General features: G+C 48.4%; 4 protein-coding genes across 4 annotated transcripts; 1 reads left to right on the forward strand and 3 right to left on the reverse strand.

Annotated features, from left to right (window-relative positions):
* Positions 1 to 4,951: 4,951 nt before the first annotated feature.
* On the reverse strand, positions 4,952 to 6,856 carry PFLUO_LOCUS4540 (uncharacterized protein; the record flags this gene model as incomplete). Its single annotated transcript, XM_073781902.1, has 3 exons — positions 4,952 to 5,019; positions 5,094 to 5,611; positions 6,540 to 6,856. 3 exons carry the CDS (start codon positions 6,854 to 6,856, stop codon positions 4,952 to 4,954), a joined length of 903 nt encoding a protein of 300 aa, XP_073638610.1.
* Positions 6,857 to 9,592: 2,736 nt separating this feature from the next.
* PFLUO_LOCUS4541 (COMPASS (complex proteins associated with Set1p) component) lies at positions 9,593 to 11,378 on the forward strand (the record flags this gene model as incomplete). The annotated part of the gene is made up of 2 exons (XM_073781903.1): positions 9,593 to 10,328; positions 10,387 to 11,378. The coding sequence occupies 2 exons, from the start codon at positions 9,593 to 9,595 to the stop codon at positions 11,376 to 11,378; spliced, it is 1,728 nt and encodes a 575-aa protein (XP_073638611.1).
* A 234-nt stretch (positions 11,379 to 11,612) lies between these two features.
* On the reverse strand, positions 11,613 to 12,599 carry PFLUO_LOCUS4542 (uncharacterized protein; the record flags this gene model as incomplete). Its single annotated transcript, XM_073781904.1, has 1 exon — positions 11,613 to 12,599. The coding sequence occupies one exon, from the start codon at positions 12,597 to 12,599 to the stop codon at positions 11,613 to 11,615; it is 987 nt and encodes a 328-aa protein (XP_073638612.1).
* Positions 12,600 to 20,035: 7,436 nt separating this feature from the next.
* On the reverse strand, positions 20,036 to 21,121 carry PFLUO_LOCUS4543 (uncharacterized protein; the record flags this gene model as incomplete). Its single annotated transcript, XM_073781905.1, has 1 exon — positions 20,036 to 21,121. One exon carries the CDS (start codon positions 21,119 to 21,121, stop codon positions 20,036 to 20,038), a length of 1,086 nt encoding a protein of 361 aa, XP_073638613.1.
* Between the last annotated feature and the right edge of the window lie 774 nt (positions 21,122 to 21,895).

The following is a 21,895-nucleotide window of genomic DNA, read 5'->3' on the forward strand; positions in this document are numbered from 1 at the left end:
AAAACACCGCAGCAAAAGGAAGAGATTATTCAATTACTCCACAAACGCCTGGTTGAGTGGAGACGGAGCATGCCTTTCCCACTGCCGGACCTACGATCTACAGTACCTCATTTATGTTCCAGCTGGTTCGACTTTAATTACTATATCCATGTTATCACACTTTACCGTCCCTCGCCTATTTTTCCAACGTTGGACTCTGCTAAGTTGAAAATCCTCGCCGAGGCTTCGGGAATGGCTATTCAGCAAGCAATTAACCTTCATCGACAGCGCCGATTTGCTTACAACTGGCTCAACCTTGTCTCAGTCTTTAATTCCGTCCTTTCACTTATGTATACCACCACTACTCAGCTGAATAGTCTATCGCCTATACCAGATTGCCCTAAGGTTCTAGCCAATCTTGAGCTAGCCATTGAGCTGTTGGAAACATTTCAGAAGAAGTTCCCCTCGGCTACGAAGATTCGAGGCATGGTGCGAACTGTCTCAGAAAAATTGAGATTGTACACTATCCCTTCAGATAGCTTTTGATTTTTTTTTCTTCTAGAAAATGTGAATTAGTATGTACTTAGTGGCCTGGTGAAGTGCCTCGAAAATACAAGTCTATCCAAGTCGCACATGTAGGATAAAAATAGAATTCCGAGTGTTATTAAAAGAGTATAGGTCTTCTTCAATAGAATCAGCTTACTATGAAGAAGTAAGAACAGTACATATAGAGTAGTTGAATACGACTGAGCAGAGGATGCTGTAGCTGCTTGCCCCCGCGTGGAAGTTGCAGGCGTGCTTAGTGTACATACTGTATCGGTAAGCCAATTAAAACCCGTGTTGCCGAATCACGTCGGACAGTCCGATATTACATGCTCCCATCTTACACTTACAGTAGCAAGATGACTTAAAGAACCAGAAAAAATTCGCCTGGGAGAACTGCAGAAATTTTCCTGTCATGTTTCTCACCCCAAAGCTCAGGGTTATTGCACTACCGGACTATGACGACAAAGGAGTCTAATTCTGCCGAAGCCCATGCCTCAGATAATAACATACACTATCCAGAAGGAGGATTAAGGGCATGGAGTGTTGTGCTAGGAAGCTGGATGGCCTGCTTTGGATCCATGGGCCTCATGAACAGCCTGGGTATTTTCCAGGCCTATCTTGAAAAGCATCAACTAGAATACCATTCATCGGGAGCCGTTGGGTGGATATTCGGGCTTTATTCGTTCTTCACATTTTTCTGCGGCATTCAAGTCGGACCAATATTTGATGCCAGAGGCCCACGGGCCCTGGTAATCTGTGGGGGTACGGGCACTGTGCTCTTTTTGGTACTACTGGGATTCTGCACTGTCTACTGGCATTTCATGGTTGTTTTCGGGATTCTCGGTGGAATTAGTTTGTCTCTCATATTCAGCCCTTCGATTTCTATCGTTGCCCATTATTTTCACAGAAGGAGAGGCCTGGCGACTGGAATCGCCTCTTCGGGATCCTCGTTCGGGGGCGTTGTGTTCCCACTTCTCTTTGAATCCCTAGTCTCTCGTGTCGGATTTGCATGGACAACCCGTGTTATTGCGCTAGTTGACCTTGTCGTCTTTGCTCTTGCATGGATTTTGATTCGGCCACGGTTCCATCCAAAGAAGAATATCGGAGCCGTCCTTCCTGACCTTTCAATGTTCCTCAAGGCAGATCTGATGCTCGCTAGCATGGGCATTTTCTTCATGGAATGGGGGTTGTTCGCACCGGTTACCTATCTAACTTCTTATGCCCTCGCTCACGGAATGTCTTCCCAGTTTGCGTTTATGCTTCTCTCGTTGGTCAATGCCGGTGCAATCCTTGGTCGATGGATCCCGGGGTATTGTGCCGATCGCATAGGGAGATTTAATACGTTTATCATTACCATCTTCATGTGTCTTCTCTGCAATGCGTGTCTGTGGTTTCCAGCAGGCTCCAGCAAAGTTGTCCTTATAATATTTGCAGTCTTTTTCGGATTTTCTAGTGGCAGCAATGTGAGCTTGGCGCCTGTCTGCGTTGGCCAACTTTGCAAGTTGGATTCATACGGTCGGTACTATGCCACAGCCTATGTTATTGTTAGCTTGAGGTGCGTGGTGCCAACACCTTGATGTTGAAACAGTATTAACACATGACAGTACTTTGACAGGAATCCCTATAGCTGGAGAAATTCTCATGCGCTGCAATGGAGAATATTGGGGCCTAGTTGTGTTCACGATAGCCAGCTACGCAGCAAGTCTGATTTGTCTCGCCGCAACGAAGGGATTTTGCTGCGGTTGGAGGCAGGTCACGAAAGTTTTCTAGAAGAATAGTCGGGAAAAAATAGAAGAACAGAATGTTCCGGTGTTTATGCGACCGGTAGATGACTACCTCCTCTCTAAAGAGCGATTGATAACAACACATTGAACTTGGCAACTATCAGCGAATCCACGACGCCGAGGCAGCGTCGGAAAGCCTTTGCATGGACTGGAAAACACAAAATGCCTTGCTCTTGCTGCAGTTGATAGGATTTACCGGCGACCTTGTCCACAAAGGGAGATTGGTAACAACTCCTTTTAACTCGGCAATTGCCAGCGAACAATGCGTTGATAAACTTTCTAGGGACAAGGCTCTAGTCGGGTAGGCCGAAAGAGGAGTCGTCATAATCTTTGATTAGGGTTAACTAATCTGAATGTTTGCGGGGCCTCCGATAAATAATCAGTTCTTACTCGAAATGGGGCGGTGCGTTATCTGTGTTGCGTCTAACAGAGTGATAACAGTTTATGTGACACGGGCGGTCTATATATCCCTCGACTTAGTAGCACACACGCTCGCTATGCAAAACTGCCTTGCATCTCAGTGATCTACAAACACCAGTCATGGCCCAAGCGAAAGAAGAAGTATTTGGTGTCTCAACGGACGAGGATCTAACCCTCGAGCATCTGGGGTACCAGCAAGGTAGGACCGCAGTGATCATCTATTTAATAACAGCGTATTCACATACCTACAGAATTTCGACGCTCGTATAGTTTGTTTGATATGGTAGGGTTCAGCTTCAGCATCGTGACATGGTAAGAAGCACTGATGAGCGGAAATTGAAGGAGCAATTCATTTCTAATGGCCATTAGTTGGACAGCACTGAGCGGCGTCTTTATCGTCGGCGTTGAAGCCGGTGGCCCACCCGTTATGATCTTCGGCTGGGTTGGAGTATGTATTTTTACGTTGCTCATTGGATTGGCCATGGCCGAAATGTGTTCGCGTTGGCCGGTGGCAGGAGGTCAGTACTCCTGGGTGGCCATGCTGGCTCCCCCACGAGTGTCTCGACAGCTGTCCTATATCACAGGATGGTTTATGCTCACTGGTTGGTATTTCTGAATTCATTTCAAACCTATGGAATTATGTTAAGCTCCCTATTAGGAATACTTGCTATGGGCGCAGTGAACAACTCTTTTGCATCCAATTACATCTTGGGCCAGGCCAACCTGGTTTTCCCTTCTTTCACCATTGAGAGATGGCACACTGTCTTAGTTGCTTGGGGTGTGGGGATTTTTGCTCTGGGTGTTAATGTGTTTGTACCCCAGGCGCTGCATCGAGTGGCACGACTTATCCTCCTATGGAATCTTTTCTCCTTCATCGTCGTGATTATCACTCTCCTGGCAACCAACGATCATAAACAAGATTCCAGTTTCGTCTTTCAGGACTTCCAAAACATGACCGGATTTGGCTCCGCCATGGCTACCGTAGTAGGAATTCTACAAAGCCTCTTCGGCATGTGCTGCTATGACGCTGCCAGCCATATGACAGAGGAGATGACCCACGCAAGCCGGGACGCCCCGAAAGCAATTGTGCTGTCAGTCTTGCTGGGAGCTATTACTGGATTTATCTTTCTTCTCACTTTGTGTTTCTGTATTGGTGATATTGCAACAACGGCGAAATCAACTACAGGAGTTCCGGTAATCCAGATCTTCTACAACTCGACCCAGAGCAAAGTGGGGACTTGCATTTTGGCAAGCATGATGACTGTCATTCTCGTTGTGGCTTCCATTAGCTTGGTGGCTGAAGGATCTCGATCTGTTTATGCCTTTGCACGAGACCATGGCCTGCCGTTTTCAGACGTGTTGTCCAAGGTTGAACCGAGGAAGAAAATCCCACTATACGCCATCTTTTTGACCTTAACGGTTCAGGTGGGTCTAAACGCGATCTACTTTGGCACAGAGACCGGCTTCAATACTGTTGTATCAATAGCAGCCACTGGATTTTGTGAGTTAAAGGAGACCCGAAACTATATGACATTGAAGTCCCGGGATATGACGACTAATATATTATCCCGAACAGATGTCTCCTATGGTCTTGTCCTATTTTCTCGACTACTTGGCTATTTCTTCAGCCATCATACTTCATCGTTCACTGGGTCATATTCACTGCCACTTCCACTTTCTCTAAGCTTCAATGGGATAGGTTTGCTCTTCTTGATTTTTGCTGTCATCAACTTCAACTTCCCTTCTGAGGCCCCCGTTACCCCGGTTTCGATGAACTATACCTGTGCGGCGATTGGTCTGGTGAGCTTGCTTAGCATTGTAACATGGTTTACCACTGCATCAAAACGCTTCACTGGCCCATCGGATGTTAGAAATTTGGTGGTCAACGGCGTGGATAGCATATCGACATTGCAGCCTGTCCCTGACACAAAGCCAAGCAAGGAGACATAATGTTCGGAGTTTTTAGGCTGCTTTTATCATAATGATCCTTTTTTACTGCACTACGGGTGGACATAGTCAGAGAACGTGCCAATTTTTTTTTTCTTTTGGAAAAACAACGCAATCTATAAGCTTTCAGACAAAGGAGAGCCCCAATAATTCCATTTGAAATAAAATGATCACCAGGAAACTCAACAACGATAATGAAAAATGAGCAAAAGTAGTGGAGCAAAGGAATATGGAAATCAGAGCCAAACTTCAAAGCGCACATCAAACAAAGAAACTCACTGCATTGGACTCTCAAATCCATCTGTCACTCTGTCAAAGAGAGCACAAATTTCCGTGTCGTATCCTGTAGAGGAAAGACTGGTTAGAAATGTGTATTAGGAGAACGAAAAACCCAGGGACGAGGGAACCAAGCGTTACCTCGCTCAAACTCCGTATCAACCTGCATCCGGCTGGAGATAGCGTAGGCCTCGTTGAGGACATGGGCCTCGGTGGGAAAGCGGCCCTCGACCTTGATGGACCACACGAGACGTCGCACGTTCATGACGGGATTTTCAGTGACCGTGGCTCTGCCGTTCTGGATGGCCTCTTTGGCGATCTCGAAGAGTTCCCACGCAGATAGATCGGCATTGTCACGGTTGTAGGTAACGTTTACGTACTTCAGCTCCTCAGACTGTCCAAAATCAGCATCTTGGAGATATTCGTGGTAGTCACGTTGGTCCTGTTGGTCCTGTTGGTCCTGGTGGTCGCGGTTGTCATTTTGGTCGAAGAAGTCAAACGGATCGTCGTTGTCGACCTGATTGCGGTGGTCGAACTGGTCGAACTGATCGTAGTGGGCGCGATGATTGTGAGGGTGGGCGCGATGGGCGCGGTGTCCGCGGTCTCCGTGGTGATGATGGCCAGAGCCGCTGAAAGCACTGTGGGAATGACGAGAGCCCCTACAACGGTATCGACAAGGGCCAGAGCCACCTAAATGGTGCCGAAAATGGCTGCTACAGTGCGGTAAACCGCCGGGTGAGTACATGAAAGCTGTTTTTTTTTTTGAGTGTTTACGTTGTGGTTTTCTGGAAGGCGATGTCAAATCCAGGCACCTGTGACCTTCCTCTGCGAATGGCGGGGCCAATTGTCTGGGACGGCCTCTAGATGGTAATCTGCAGTTTGGTGGTCGATTTAGAATGAGAAATCTGAGAAGAAAAGCTTGGCTTGCTGCTGTTTTTCTGTTTTTCTTTGACGTGGTCAATCGTGCCGCTGGCTGATGATTCCATGAGGACGGAGATTAAATGAATATAAATATTCGCCAGTGAGACGATCGATGTAGAATGTTGACGGTCTTCTTTGGAGCTTTTCGAAAATTAGAAGCGTGTCTCCGTCGAGAATGCATTGTCTCAAGTCTTTGTTGAGTGTTTCGGTCAAATATGGCTTTGTTCCATGGTGAATTTTTCTTTCATCTCAGTGTGGGTTAATGATTCACTTTCAAACACCGAGGGCCCTTTTGTAAGACGACAATGAGCACGGAAGCCGGGTTTGTCCTCAAGTTTTAGTCCCTTGAAAGGCTGGATTTCAGACAAGGCCCACAAGAAAAATGATACGAAACCGTAGACTTGAAGATAAGGCAAAACTTTGTCGCGACATGAGATGGGATAGAAGACTTGATATGCAATTGTATCCGCCGCGTCTATTCTCCAGAATATTCCTTGTTCGTTTCTTCGCACGGCGGGGCTTAAAGACTCCGACTTAGTCGTAAATTACTCGGCGACAGTTATTATTGGGGTCTTAAAACAGCCACATGTTTCAATTTTGTAAGTCTTCATTCAATGTATCCAAAGACTTGGAGACGAATACGCTTCACATCAAAAACTGGGATACTGTTGTCCAATCAAATCAAAGAGAGAATCGAAATTCGCTCCATCGAGCAAATCCACCATATTCAAGTCGAAGTTTGACTCCCCAGTGACATTGTCGCTGGCGAAGCTCGGGAAATGCATTTCTAGAGACGATGGCGTCTCAACTGAAATGCCTACTTCAGCAGGGATCATATCTTTGGACCGAGCAGGCTCCGCAGAAAGTGATTGTTTCGATGGCTCATCTCGAGAAGAGTCGGCCTGGGGACTCGCCGCCAACGCTGGCTGCAAGCGCTCTTTTTCTCGCGCAGTAGAACCAGGAACTGGAGTCGACAAGTTCATATTCGACTCCGTATCATCACTCTCCAATTTGTCACTGATCTTCCGTTTTCTTTTCTCACGCTTATTGGATTTATCAAAGGAATTTGGAGCCCTTTCCAAATACCTTACAGCATATGGATGAGGATCTTCTCTCTCATCTGCATCGTTTTCTCTCTGTTTAATTTTGGTCAATAGTAAAGACAACGCCATAAAACAGTGCTTGGCTGTCTCCCACTGAACAGACATGACTTTCAGATATTCCAAGCATTCGGAAATTTCCCTATGGTACGTTAGCAGATGTAAAGAAAGACCAATCCGGAATTTTCGCTTACTGTAGACCCTTTTCAAGAGCATATTGCTTTAGCTGGCAAGCAAATGCTAAAACTAATCCAGACATCCATGCGGCTGATAGAAAGCCTGGCCAGAATAACGCTTGTCGACTGTCTGTCTGCGCCTTCAATGCAGCAAGAATGGACCTAGCTGCGCCAATGCATGTTTGCAGCCCAGAACAAAATTCGGCGGTGGAAGGGTCAAGTGATAAGGACGGTCGATGAATGAGAAGAATCAAATGCTGATACAAGACCGTGAAAAATGGGCCAAAGTCAAAAGGTCTGTCAGCCAGCGGCAAAGGGGGTTTCCCTGTAGACTTCCCCTGAATATCGAGAGGAAGGCTGTTCCACCACTTGTGAACGTCGGTCACGAGAAACAGGACGGACTTTCGCGGGACAGATCTGACCAAGAGTGACTTGTGAAATATCTCCAAGGCTCGGCCTGTGAGTGTGCCGGAATCAACGTAGCTGGCAAGGATGTTTTCCCTCATGCTTTGGTTGTTGTACCCATTCCCCATGGTGCCAGTAGGTGCATTATCTGATTCTGTTTGGCCGTAAGATTGACAGTCATCTGATGTAAGATACTGTCGTGAATTGTAAGGTACGCCCCTCTGGTTTCGAGAAGAATGTATCTCCCGCGCAGCAGGAAGGCACACATCAATGTCTGAATCCTGGATTCCAAGGGGTAGACCCAATGCCTGGCTAAGATATCGATCGATAGCATATGCACACCAAAAGATGCGTTTTCGCAGGTGTCGATCATGTGAAGAGAGCTCATGGTATCGGAACGGACAGCGATGCAGGCCGGCGTGAAGCATCGACCGAAGAATACAACCACCGACAGTCGAGGCTGGCCGAAGTGACATGGTAGCAACAAGATAAACCTGAGTTGCTAAAAGAGCCTGAAAGGATGGTATGTCGTGTCGAGAGGAAAGAGGTCCCAGTAATGAGTTGATGCTGCTGGGTGACGGAATTATACAACGGGTTGGAAGATGCAGATCAGATCGCAGAAGACTCGCGAGGTTGAAAACGCATTGAAATATTATCGTCCAGCAAGCACTCCGGTGGTCCGGGGTAGATTTGGCAATAGTAGGTCCACGTTTGGGACCGGCATAGAGTCTCTCCATTGCCTGGAGAAAAGTGGGTCCGTGTATAAATGGGAATAGAGGATGCCAAACTTTGAAGTACATCATCATCAACCCCTTTGCCAGACCTAGTGGAGGTGCGTTGCCTAATACAGCAGCAACTGCTGGGTCGTAGGTCCACTGTAAAGGGGACTCGCCCACTCCATCGGGAGACGTAGGGTCAACTTTGGAAGATGAGTAGTGAGTATGCGGCGAGTCATCGGCACCCAACAACGTGTCTTCAGCTGTTGGAAATTCAGTCCCTGATTGACCGGGTACATCCAAGCTGCCCGAAAATGCCTGTTTGACAGTATTAATGAAATAAACTCCGCTGGAACTGCCAACAAAGTGGCTATCATCATTGGAGTGCGCCGTTAGTGAGCCCCGTTCTGACGTCTCGGGCATATATTCGGAGGACTCCATAATGGACGGAGCAATGGCTCCACCAAGGACCAGGCGGCATCCAGTTAGCTGTATTCAATTCACACCACAGAACAGACATGGATCAAGAGGGAAAAGAGAGTAAGGGAAGAGCAGTGCAATCCAGAGCGATGGCTAATCATATTGGATTATGGTGCTCAGAAGCCAAGGAGTGAGACCATATGACCTTAAGACAAGAGACAGCGGGTCTTGGACATCGTGGGCATTGAGAAATCAATCCTTGTCGGAGAGGAGAGAGGAGTTCGACACCTGAGGCCTTAATCAAAGAACAAACAGAGCCAATCCGATCAATACTCAACGAGTCACGTGGATTATTCACCGCCTTGATCTGCGCGCCCAAAAGCTCCGCGACGCCGCAACTTTACGGCGGCATTCGAAAGTCTGAGGAGCAGATGCGCCGCAAGAAGTGCCAGAATTGACGTGTTCAGGTCTCCTTATCTTTTTCATCTCTGTCACCTCACAACATCACGCCCCTCTCAGTCGAACATTGGACGACAATTTTCAACGACAACCTCCGAGCGCAGGGACCGCGCAAATCGCGTGCAATTCAACGAGCCTGCCGCGACGCTCACTCCTGCAACAAGGTGCATGGGTTGACTTGCGTGGAAAGTGCGACAATCGTTATTCCTGTGCAAAAGCAGCAACATTTGATCCAACCTCTTGCCTATGCGATTCTCATGATGCCTCCGATACCCTCGTTTGGGCCTGCGTTGATTTAGCTCTCAGCCCGCCCTTCGCTGCAACACCAACATTTGCACACTACGCCCCCTTATAGTGCTGCATTTCTCGCTTTTCTCTCTATCACGCGACCTCAGCTCGTTTCCCGCCTTGCACATCCATCAATCCGGTCAACATTCGTGATCATGGCGGGAATGGAAGCGGCCGTGACAAACCATGTCAACGGGACAACTGAGCGCACAGAAACCGAAACACACCACCTTTCACAGATCGAGACCAAGTCTGATCCCTACGAGGAAGTCTACGACCCCAGCAAGCAGGACACAGCGCTTCCATCGGTGAAGACGGAGCCCACTAGTACGATTTTGGAGGAATTTCCAGCGAGCGAAGAGATTGAGACCAAATCTGTGGGGCTAGATGGAGCGGATGACCATCCGACTTCAAGAACAGTCACGAACCTTAAGCACGGGCTGACATCTCGCGCATCCTCGTCTGATCGATCATCACCCGCCACGTCGGTCAAGCCAGCGTCAAATAAAAAGGGAGGGACGGGGGCTACAAAGAAAGGAACTGCCAAGAAGCCAGCTGCTAAGAAGCGCAAAGTGAATGACGCCGATGGGGATAGCATTGATGGTCGGCGGTCCAATACGCCCGTTTCTCGCACTAGCAAAACAAAAAAGCAGGGCTCGGTTTCAGTTGCAGGATCTCCGGCACCGGAAGACAGAAAGCCTAAAAAGCGCGGGAAAAGGCCCGCGGCTGAAAATGGAGAGGACGAAGATGAGAATGAGATATTCTGTATCTGTCGCCGGCCAGATAATCACACGTGGATGATCGGGTGTGATGGTGGCTGCGAAGATTGGTTCCATGGGAAATGCGTCGATATCGATCCGCGAGATGCGGATCTGATCGACAAATACATCTGTAGGCCATGACATGTCTATCATTTCAACAACGCCACTAACCTTAGGCAAAATCACAGGCCCCGACTGCGGCAAACGAGGCAAAGGCTGCACAACATGGAAACCAATGTGTCGCCTATTCGAATGTCGCCAACCCGCGCGCGTGAAAGTCAAGCCCCCCAGCAAGTATTGTTCCGATGAACACGGCCGAGAATTTATGCGTCGACAGACTCGACACCTCCGGCTGGGCTCTTCGCGTCCACAAAAGTCAAACAAGTCGCAGGATGAAGATCTAGGCAGCATGGGCGGTATTTTAACAGCAGGTGACCTGAACGCTGTTATAATGGGCGTGGGCTCCGCAGAGGAGTTCCGCAGACTCGGTAACCGCATCGTCTCCCCACCGCCCGAAGCTGATGAGAACGAGGCAAGTCCTGTGGACGAGAATCAGACGACCGAGTCCGCACCGCAAGGTGGCAAGAAACTGGGACTCGATGTGGACGCCAAGGACCTGGTGTACACGGCCGACGAGTCAGCGAAGCTCGAAAAGCTGCGGAAACTGCGCGAAGAGCTGATCCACCGCAAAGAGATGCTCGCTATGCGGACCAATTTCATCACCCTAGTACGACAGCGGTCCAAGAGCGTGGTTGAGCGATTGAAGGTGAATGATCCCAAAGGCGGATGGAAAGATATCTGTGGATTCGACTCGCGGTTGTCCTGGTCAGATGAAGAGTTCGACGAATGGCGACTCTCGGATGCCGGGAAAAAAGCGCTCACAAAAGGCACCGCCGAGGCCCTGGCGTCGAGTTATCCGGTCATTCCCACCTCCACGGATGCCGATGGCGACACTGCGATGGGTGTTGAGAATGACGAGGACGAGATGGCATTTTTGACCCGCGGCATCTGCACCAAGAAACGTTGCGAAAGACACAAGCAGTGGGTGAAGGTGCAGCAGCAGGACATTGTGTTTGAGGAAACTACCGCCGACGAGGATCTTGCCAAGTGCGAGGATGAAGCACAGGCCGTGGTGGAGAGGGCAGCGCTGAGAATGTGGGCTGAGGCGGATGCCGAATAGAGTCGAGCGGAAGGAAAACGCACAAGCTTGATTTTGATACCCTTTTCATGGACCGGAGTCGATTGGTACTTTGCCAGAGACGGAAAATGCACACGGTCTGTCGGAGAAATTTGCATGGCGAATGGCGCTTGGAGATGTTGGGACTGGTGTTGGTATGACTCGCAGTCATTTACATCCCTGAATAAACAAATCAGAGTTTCACTTGATCGTGAATCATCCATGTAGATACCCAACTTAGCGGCCCTGCATCCAGACACTCCATTTCCCTACACCACTTCCGACCCTATCCTTGATCACCTCTACTACATTCGCCCCCTTGACATCAGACAGCAGGAGGTGGGTATCGATTCCTTGGTCCAGAGTCTTCGTGAGCAGGTTAGATAGCAGAGACGGGCCAGTTGGGTGGAAAATCGAATGGAGCTGATCGTCTCGCGTGTCTGCTTGGCGATGCGTACTTGATGCCGCTTTCCCATCTGCCTCCGAATACATTGATCCCAGCCCGTGGGTATTAACAAGTAGGACAGAAAGAGAAGAGCCACGCACGCGCGACAAGCAAGTCAGTGTGCGCAACGTAGCAGCCAGTTGTGCAGCGCCCTTGACCGGATTCGACGCGCGAATGACTCCCTCGGCGAGAGTGTCGAGGCCGACAACGATTAGAAGTACCGCCCGAGAATCCAGGGCTATTCGATTCGTCTGATCATCCGCTAGTCGTCGCGAGTGCATCTCCTGCAACTCATCGGAGACTTTACTGATCGCCTGTGTCGCGCCAGCAAAATCGTGCACTGGGAGTAAGTGGACCGAGTCGAGGCGCCGGATTGCTTCATCTTTGGATAGGCCATTCGCCGAGTGTGAGAGATGTGGTGATAGGAGATCATGGTATAGAGTACGCGCAGCAAAAGCGCTGAACATGTTTGGGTGGATGATGAATGCGCTTGGGTCTGGAGAGGCCGGACTGGAGCGCAGGTGCGTTGTGAGCAGGTATCGCGGGATCTGGCCAATATATTCATCATTCTCGGGGCTTTTCGCTCTTATTCTGGAGAAGCCGATGATTGCGCCGGGACGGAATACGCTGGAGTTGGGGTGGATGCCATTTTCCAGGTCGTGCTGGAGACTCCAAGTGTTGTTGGGTCTTGATGGGTTGGGTGTTGGGGAGGGAGAGAGGAGCGTATCGGCCAGAATGGGAAGCGCAGGCTCGGCGGAGTAGACATTGGCAGTGGCCATATTAGTGCGATCTTCCTCATATACAGTAATGCATAGGTAGACGAATAAAAAGTAGTTGGCGGAGGAAGAAGTGGTTGGAGAGCGAGAGCCCCACCAACACATTCGCTCAAGACTATATCCACTCTAAGCAGTGCTACAATCTTTTCTGTCTGAAATAGTCGATAAGGCAGCTATACACTTTTTTGGTAATACGAATTGGCATTCCGTGGGCTGCTATCTGTACTAGTGCATGCTCTGAATTCCTGGCCCGCACCTGCTACAATCGTATTGTACCATGTTCTTTGTTTCACTTTGTTCTTGACAATAATATCTTTTTGGCATCACGACGATGTTCATTCCCTGTGGAATTAGCTCGCCTCAGAAGGTGAACAATAATATCAAGATCATAATTACTATCAGATAGACCACTCAAGAAGTACAACATGAAGTAGGGGGCATAGTGGGTGGTTGAAATGATGGAGTTGACGCGTTGGGGCGCGACCGCGATTTAGTGCGGCGCTCACTTGGATGCGGCGGCACCCATAGTTCCACCCGCCCCCACCCCTTCTTCCCCACTTTCCGTACTAATAAGCCCATCAGGTCTGCCTTTTCTTCCTGGTTTCAACCCTTTTCTGGCGTGATCATCTGAAATTCACCATGGACATGAAATATTCCTCCGGTGACTCCTCTCTGGGATTGACTGAACAAGTACAAGCTATCAATGACCGCCCTGACATCAAGCTTGGCGTTCCGGAGCTTGTACTAAACAAGCTTGGATACTGGAGTCATCCATTCTTGCAAGCCCCCTCTTCCCAGCTGGACTCAATAGACCACAATACTGACCCCCGGCTGTATAGGTTTACTACTTTCCTTTTCGGTTCTCCCTATCTATTTTTCTCTACTGTCTGTCTCCAATACTGTGATGCGGATTCTTGCCGCTTTTACCGTGACAGTGTATGGTGCTGGATCGCGATTATTTTCTCACTTCTTATGATGCGATGGATATACCTAGGGTTTCTTGGCCGCGATATACGCTCGAAATCCCTTTCTGACGCCCCCTCTCCTGATTCGCCTTAAAAAACAGATGCCGCGGGCCACTAGCCATGCCTTTAATTCTTTGGTATCAAATCACACCAATATTCAAAACGAGTTTGAAACATTGAGATGGGTTGCCAAGTGTACCTTTGATCGAAAGGGTTGATCCGACGATCTCACTAAAAGACGGGCAGAAAAGGAACCGTCCTTTCAGTATAAGCCCGATGTCAGAAACTAGGTTGTGAGAGAGTTGGGAGGGAGGGCGGGAAGGAGGGGACCGGAGGCACAAAATCTGCTCATTAACTGTCCACTGTATAGAGAAGGTCTGCGTTGAAATCAATTGACCAAACGCCATCAAGTCCCTATATGTATGTATGTAATCAATCTTACCGAGCCGTATGTGTCAGGAGTGTATCTCAATATGTCTCAATATCCCTGGGTTGGTTGTTTTACGGATTCGGGCAACAGAGGCTCTCAGGAAGTCTCTAGGTGCGACTTGGTATTATTCCAAGACTGATCGCTAGCCCCTGCGACCCAGGCGCCGGCGAGGTATTCATGTACAGATCCATTAGCTATAGCATCTGTCTAATTAGGGGCAAAATGAGACTGTTCCTAGATTCTAGGTTTAATCAATGACCTGATGTCCGCTATACTAAGCTAATTAATGAATTTTGGTATATTTCCCTAGGGAGAGCTTTAGTGAATCCATTTGTATATACGGAGGAATTGTGGATTCTGATCCATCGTTGATCTGGCTTAGCTACTACAGAAGTCCAAGAGAAATTTCATGCGATGCTTTCCCCGCCGGTAACCTCTGATCTCGAGCGCAGGGGAATGGCATGAGACAACACACTTCCTTTTGTTTCTCGACACTTTTCCTGCTTCAAACAGACAATCTCTATGCCATCCATTCTCCCAAGATAGGCTCGGGTCAGTACATTGTCCTCAAGTCGAGTTTCAAAAAAAAAAAAAAAAAAGGCCAAACAGTAGGCCGAGGAGGACACGATGGCGAAACAGACCAGACGAATATTCAAAGCGCCGTTCAAGAATGTGCTGCGACTTTACGCAGGCCTGCCGAAGCCGTACGACTCATCCTGATGGGAAACATGGTGAGGTGGGCAAACTTACTAGGGATGAGGGCTTCAATTATTAGGGTGACACCATCAATTCATGTACATTATATCGTCACTCTCTATGCTGGATGCCGTATGTTAGATAGAGCTTGGACATGTTCTGTACTGGGATGAAATGAAGCCTCATTGACTTATCAAACAATCATTTGGTCAGTCCTCCTCCTAAAAATTGAAATAAGCTGTCCTAGGAGTGCACATAATGTTTTTTCTTTGCTTCAACAACAGACGCTGCAAGAAGCAGCACCGGAATGGTACTAGCTATCTAGATTCCTTCATTTGCAGTTCGTGAGGCTTCGCGTTGATTTTGAAGCAACCTTCTTTTCTGTTCCAGGCAGTAATCTCTTTTCCACTGACCGTGAACACCTTGCATCATCTTCCGCAAGTTCTGCGACCGATACCTATAGGGGATTTTAAGTAGCAGTTCTTCTTTCCTTGCGGATCCCTTGATAAGCTCGCCAGTATCTTTCATTATGCGAAAACCATGCTCCGGTGAGACGACACTGGTCAAGCCAAGGACGGTCTGCGGGCCATTCACAACTGCCCAGATTTCGAACCACCCAGAAAACTGCCTGACTCATGTCTTCAGACAAAGCGTATTTTGTAATCAAAGTCTGACATATGGGACAGGCTTTTGAGACCAGCTTCCCGGGGACAAGAGACAGTAGATCCTGATGAGGTTTTGAAGGAATCAAAGTCTGGTACATGTGAAGATCTTTTGCGTCTCGATTTCCGGGGACGAGAGATAGAAGATCCTGATGAGGACAAGCAAAGGTAGGTTCAGCTGTGAGATGAGCGTCAGAGGAAGAGAAGGTTATAGTATGCCGAGCCGCTACACATAACTGGCCAGTTTCCTTAATAAATAAAACCAGAGCAACTCGCACATCGTATCCAGACCTAGTACTAAATAAACAGACGTGGCCGAGGCCGGGTTGTCCTCCATCGTCAAAATCGTACTCGAATGGGCCATATTTGGTTTTGGCTGGCTTCGCGGGTGATTTGAGGATCTTGACAAGCTGGTCTCGACCTCGAATCGTCAGAGAAATACAGGGACATAGGTCAGCTATACCAGCGTAGTATGTGCAGGACCTCGTCAGAGCTGATTGTCTCAGCAAATGTCTCGTAAATTCTTTCCGTGGATGGAGTTTCAAACACTTTGCACAGTAGGCCCAGCGGCGATTTTCGAGTCGAAGAAGGAGTTTATTTCGCAGCACATCTGGACTGTTCACGCACAGTATTGGATTCCTAATACGCAAGAGTCTTGGAAATTCAAGCTCTTTGTGCTTCATTGTAGTTTTGAAAAGGCCGAAGAGCTCTTTGCAGCTGAGGGATAGACAAACTTGATCGACCAGTGAAAGGTGTTTGTGGATTTTCCGTAAGATACTCTCATCCAAAAAAAGCATGGCGGAATATTTTGGCGCTTTCTTCCAAAAGACATGAAGCAGCCCGAGGAGCATATTTCGACATTGCGACATCTTCGAGTCTTCAAGGTGAAAGATGATCTTGAAAGTGAGGCAACTGGGTTTTGATTTTGGACGCAGACGCTATGTAAAACCGAGTAGACCGAGGAGTCAATCTGGTCTATGGATATTTTGTAATACTGAGAACGAGAAGATTCCAGGGCTGCCGTCTGTGTTCGAGAGTTGTGACTTAGTGACGTATTGATTGCAGGCTCCAACTTCGAAATCATCTAATCCGGCATCGGTAGGTTTGAATCCAATGCCTGTTTTGTCTAGTAAACACGCAAAATGAGCTAAGTTCCTTAGATCGATCACCCATCAACCATGGAATTTTGTCGAGCTCGTCCCAGTTGAACCCCCCGAAGATGTTCTCAAAATGCTCTCTAGCTTTCCACGACCGAGCCGAAATAGCACTGATAGTTTCACCCAAAGACGCAGAAGATCCAATGTCAATTTGTCAGTCTTCCTGTGTTTACTGGTCTGCTGAGTTTCCCTGGGTTCCGGATGTGTTCCGTGGCTTGTTTTTGTTGTATCTGTCTCTTTGATTGGGGTTTTTCGGTTCGGCCAAAGTCAACAAATGCATTGACCAACTTAATTCATCGAATCATATCCTCACTTCCAAATTTTTTGGGCATTTTACTTGTATTAAATTGGCCACTCGGCGGCACTCTTCGAAGGCGGCGTACAACATGAGTGGAAGATGCTGATGGTGAAAACCCCCCGGAGGCTGTATGATTGCTAGATAGATATGTTCAATTTCCACTCAATCTCTAGCCGATGTCGAGTGGGCTTTGTGCATCTGTAGTTACCTACATCCTGACCACAAGGTTGAGAATAGATACTTGTCGATACATCCAATAACTTACAATCAAAACGATGGACACAATATTTACTATGACCCACCCCGCAGCTCTGACATTTGAAGCGTTTGAGCCTGCTGCACTTGGTCTTGGTTCAAGAAACTCGAATTTGAAGTGGTCGATTTCTCAGATAAGCTCGAATTTGGTATCATTTGATTTTAAATGAGCTGACGAGTTGAATGGCCACAAATTTGGCACTCTACTGTTTCGATCTTTGACTTGAAATTTTGGATCGAAGAAATCATGATTCGTACGAGTAAGTAATCTCCTACAAAGATAATCAATCTTGTATAATATTATGAGAATTGTTCTTGAAAGTTCCAGGCATTTTCTTTTCAACATTAAAGAAGCCCTGCTAACGGAAATGGTAGCAACATTCTTGGACGCAGTTGGTAAGTAACGGGTGTTTATCTTGAATGTGGGTCCGGAGTTAATTGAACGCGCCAGATCACCCGCCGCTCGCGTTAGCAAAACCAGTGCAATATCTTCTGGCCTAGTTGAGGAGGCGGTATAGTATATATTCGCAGGCTACTAACGACTCGCAGGCCAGAGAATTTGAGAAGATTTTTGCCAGCCACAATGGTAGTGTGTACCCGCATCAGCTCGCTTTATCATGCCTGGCACCAGGTGACGACACAGCTAGACAAGTTAAGACAAGTAACGCCCAAGATTATAAAGACGCAGAACACTCTGTTTAATACGCTGGTTCGACGATTTATAGAGCAGACAAGGGAAACCCCTAGTAAAGAAATTTGTCGAAAATAGAATCTTGATTTACAGCGGCTTTGTTCGGACGCGACTCCCCAAACCCCATCCCCCCACCTCTCTTTCAGCTCGCTTTCCCATTAAATGTTACGCTAATGTAGCTTAGCCATCGCCGCTTATGTCTGCGAGGAATTTGGATAAATCCGTCGGAGCAGTGCAAGAAGAAATTGTTTCGTTTTGGTGGAATGCCGATCTCGACCCGGAAACGTACATCTTGCAGATCGTTCATTGTTTAATAACTTAAATACGGCACCACAGGATATTGTTCCATTTTCCCCTGCCCGGCCCACGACGGCACCAAGATTTGTGTATCGTCGCACTGTAACGACTTGAATCATGATTGCTGTCAATGGCTGCAAGGCTTTGCAGATTGTAACTGCATCCATTTTTGCCTGGGCTTTTCTTACTGTGTTCCTTGGTTATTGGAATGACACTGCGATATGGCCAAAGAGCTTGCCAAAGATTTCGAGCAAGCTTGCGAGCGACAAATCGTTTGCTCATATTCAGAATGAGACTCTCGGGGTTATTATTCTGCATTCCGCTTCAGAATCCCTAATGCTAAATCTCACTTAGTTCGGGCATGTCTATGCTATCGGATTGAAAGAACGTACCGACAAACGCGATTTCCTCACCTTGGCAGCCGTGGAATCCGGTTTCAAAGTGGAATGGCTCGATGGAGTTCGACCATCTGAGTTACAACAGAAGGCTATGCCGAACGTATGATTTCCTATTACTGCTCAAATAGCTTCACACTTACCACTGATTTAGGGATTTTTCAATTCATCTATGGTGGCTACTATTATCGCATGCTGGCGTGCTCATATGAACGCTCTGTTAGAGTATGATTTTGCTGTTGATTTACAATCTAGTTGAAAATCACTAACAAAAAGCGTTAGTGTTATCGAAAACGAATACTCATCGGCTCTTATTCTCGAGGATGATGCCGACTGGGACGTGAACATCAAATCCCAACTACAAGAGTTTGCCCGGGGATTGAATGCTTTACAGGGCGAAAGTAAAGTCTCCAAGCAGCATCCCTATGGAGCAGACTGGGATCTTCTTTGGATTGGAGGATGCGGATCCGCTCCATTTCCGAACGAAACCAAATTTTATGTTATCCCTAACGATCCAACATGCCCGAATGCCGAGCATCGAAGGATGCTTGGTGGAGTTCCTGATACCTTGAAGACACGATTTCCAGAGGATTCTACGCGGTTTTTGTTCAAGGCGGAAGCTGGTTGCTGCACATATGGTTATGCTGTTTCCAACAGAGGAGCGAGGAAAATCCTTGCTCAGCTTGAGCTCGATCATATCGAGGCTCCAGTCGACCTTGCCCTGAGTGACTTGTGTGGAGGCAGGGGCCGTCGACAGATTGATTGCTACGCGCCATTCCCTCAGATCATTGGCAGTTACCGACAAGCTGGTTCATCCTCCCGTGATTCAGATATTGCCATCAGTGAAACGAGCGTGATCCGAAAAGAGGAATCTGCCAATACGGTGTACAGCACGAGACGCAATATCCAAAGACTTGTTGCTGGCGATGCAACTGTTTTCTCGCAATGGGATGATCAGCCATGGACGGAGAAAGAAATCAACTTGCAGGAATTTGTCCATCCTAGGGGGTATCTGGTCAATTGATTGCCTGTACATTCAATAAACATGATTCGAATGTTAGTTTTCTTAAACTCACTTCCCTTGAAAGAGTAATTTTATTCCCAGATCTTGCCATCCCTCTATCGAAACTAAGATCCATTACCCAATTCTCCCCTTTCTCAAAAGGCACATGCGGCTCGAGGAGCTCCGTAGGCGGACTTTGTCTGAAATATGAGTATGGCAGCGATGTGACTATTGACTTGTCGTCAAGTTAGAGCTTCTCGCCCGCCGTCGCTCCGGGTAACTCCCATGGCAACTGATATTAATGTGAAATAGTGTATGTGGTGGAGCTAGTATATAGTTTCATCGCCTGAGGCTGTACAGCTACTTCCCTGATTGTCGCACGGCTTAAACTGAGGTCTACAAGCTTTCCGATGTCCACGATATCCGGTTTCTTGTGGGTATTCGCTGGTACAAGTGGTACGTGGATCTTTGTGCCAAGAAAGCCCTCCCTATTATCAGTGATAGCATCCACGGCATTCCGGGTATCTATGGATGATCGACCGAGCGAAGCGAGGGCATGAGTTGTATGTATTATCAAAGTAACCAACTGTTTATGGGTGGTCTCCTCTTCGAATCCACGTCTCTCGACCATCGTACACCCACCCGGAGTCATCGCCCAGATGTTCATTCAAGATGGCTAGCAGTTCCGGCTGGATAGCTTGGAGCTGAAAATCACGCGTGCTGAATACCTTCAAGGCGTGGAAGCTGTGCTTCACAGCGTGCCCGATTAGAGAATACGACGTCTCAAGCTCCATCCACGGATCACTGGGATCCATTGAACCCCGCTGCTCGGTCTCAGTGATCGTATTGCCCTCTTCCGGACCCAGCTGCATACTCAGGTAGCGTAGATTCGGCATCAGAACTAACGCATCCAGCACGAGGCGAACATGGTTATAGAACGGGAACACCGCCGTATACGAAAATACGGTTAAGCTGCGCAGTGAATGCGGGAGAAAAAATTGTCTCAGGGGGACATGCGGGAAAGCCCCCCAAATTCCCAGCACGGAGGGCGTTTGAAACTGGAAGTACTCGTAGTGGTTGTATGCTCTGAGCGAGGAGGACTCGTTGAAGGACAACGAGGTCCACGGCCGCAGAGGCAACAGGCCAGGTTCCGATCCTGGGTTTGGGATGTCGGTCGATCGGTCACATTCCAGTTGCAAGACCTGTAGTGGGATTTCAAATGCCCAGCTGTCACCATCCATGATCGGAGTGCCGAGCGTCTTGCCCATAAACGAGGGCGGCGCCAGCACTGTGACCCGAACGGGATCGACGTATTGAAACACGCTTCGCCACCAGTGTGGATCAGCTTGGTGACCCGACGAGTCGATCCCGATTACTACAATGGAGGTCACATATCGATTCAACCCTGAGTTAGTCACGAATGAGCGAAACGCCGGTTCGTCGCACAGGTCTAGCCGTGCATGGCGAAAGAGCCAGGGACGCACGAACTCCAGCAAGGCCGACGAGCTCTGGGCCAGATGTTTCAAGTCCTTGGTGTGAGACTGGATGAGCTCGAGGCTCGGCGGATGATGCAGCTTCCGCGTGGAGGGTGGCTCAGTAGACAGTTCAGAGAGAACTAGGTCCAACAGCTCGTTGGGAAGGAGGCCAAGGGGCGATGCTGATGCTGAGGCGGACATGGCCACCGCCTAACTCGTCTTACATGGGCACGGCGCTTGCCGGATTCAGCCTGAAGCAGGGCGCGTTGAGGCAGGCGTGTGTCACTTTCGGGAAGACGCTCAACGGCGAACTGCCGGTTCCCCACTTGGATCGCCCTTGGTCAGCCGTGACTCAGCTGAGAAAAGGACATTCTCGGTATGTTTGGGAAGGCAATGAGGCCGACAGGGACGACGATCTGCGGGGGAGGGGAGATGGAGAGTTGATAGAGAACAAGCGACAAGAGCAGCTTAGGAGGTCTCTTGTAGTGACAGCTGTCCATGTCCGATAGCGAGAGCTCGACCGGAAATCCCCCCGGCGCGGCGGATCTACTCGCGGTCCCCACCAATTATTTTTCATTGTTCAGGATGAAGAAATTGGATTCAAATTGCAAATGTCTCCAAGCAGCCGACAGAATTCGATTATTGCAGATAGACATTGGTACATGTAGTTAGGTTCGGTGTCCAGTCCGCCGAATATACCCCGGTGCATACATATCACATATACCTCATACTATTCCCGGCAGCCAATCTTCAGCCTCCGCGGTGCTATTGTTTGATCAAGGATGTGTCGGGGTGAATATGGCTACACACGGCAGCAATTCCACAGATGTCTGAACAATTGCCGACGTCTCATAGGCGAGATCGGGGCTCGATGTGGAGGTGCTTCGTGCCGCCGGTGGGGCCGGTGTCGAATGGATGCAATGGAGTGTACCAAAACCAACGGACAAGGCACTGCTCGTGTCGGAGCCCCTCATC

The sequence above is a fragment of the Penicillium psychrofluorescens genome (assembly GCF_964197705.1).
Source record: "Penicillium psychrofluorescens genome assembly, chromosome: 3".
Taxonomy (NCBI): domain Eukaryota; kingdom Fungi; phylum Ascomycota; class Eurotiomycetes; order Eurotiales; family Aspergillaceae; genus Penicillium; species Penicillium psychrofluorescens.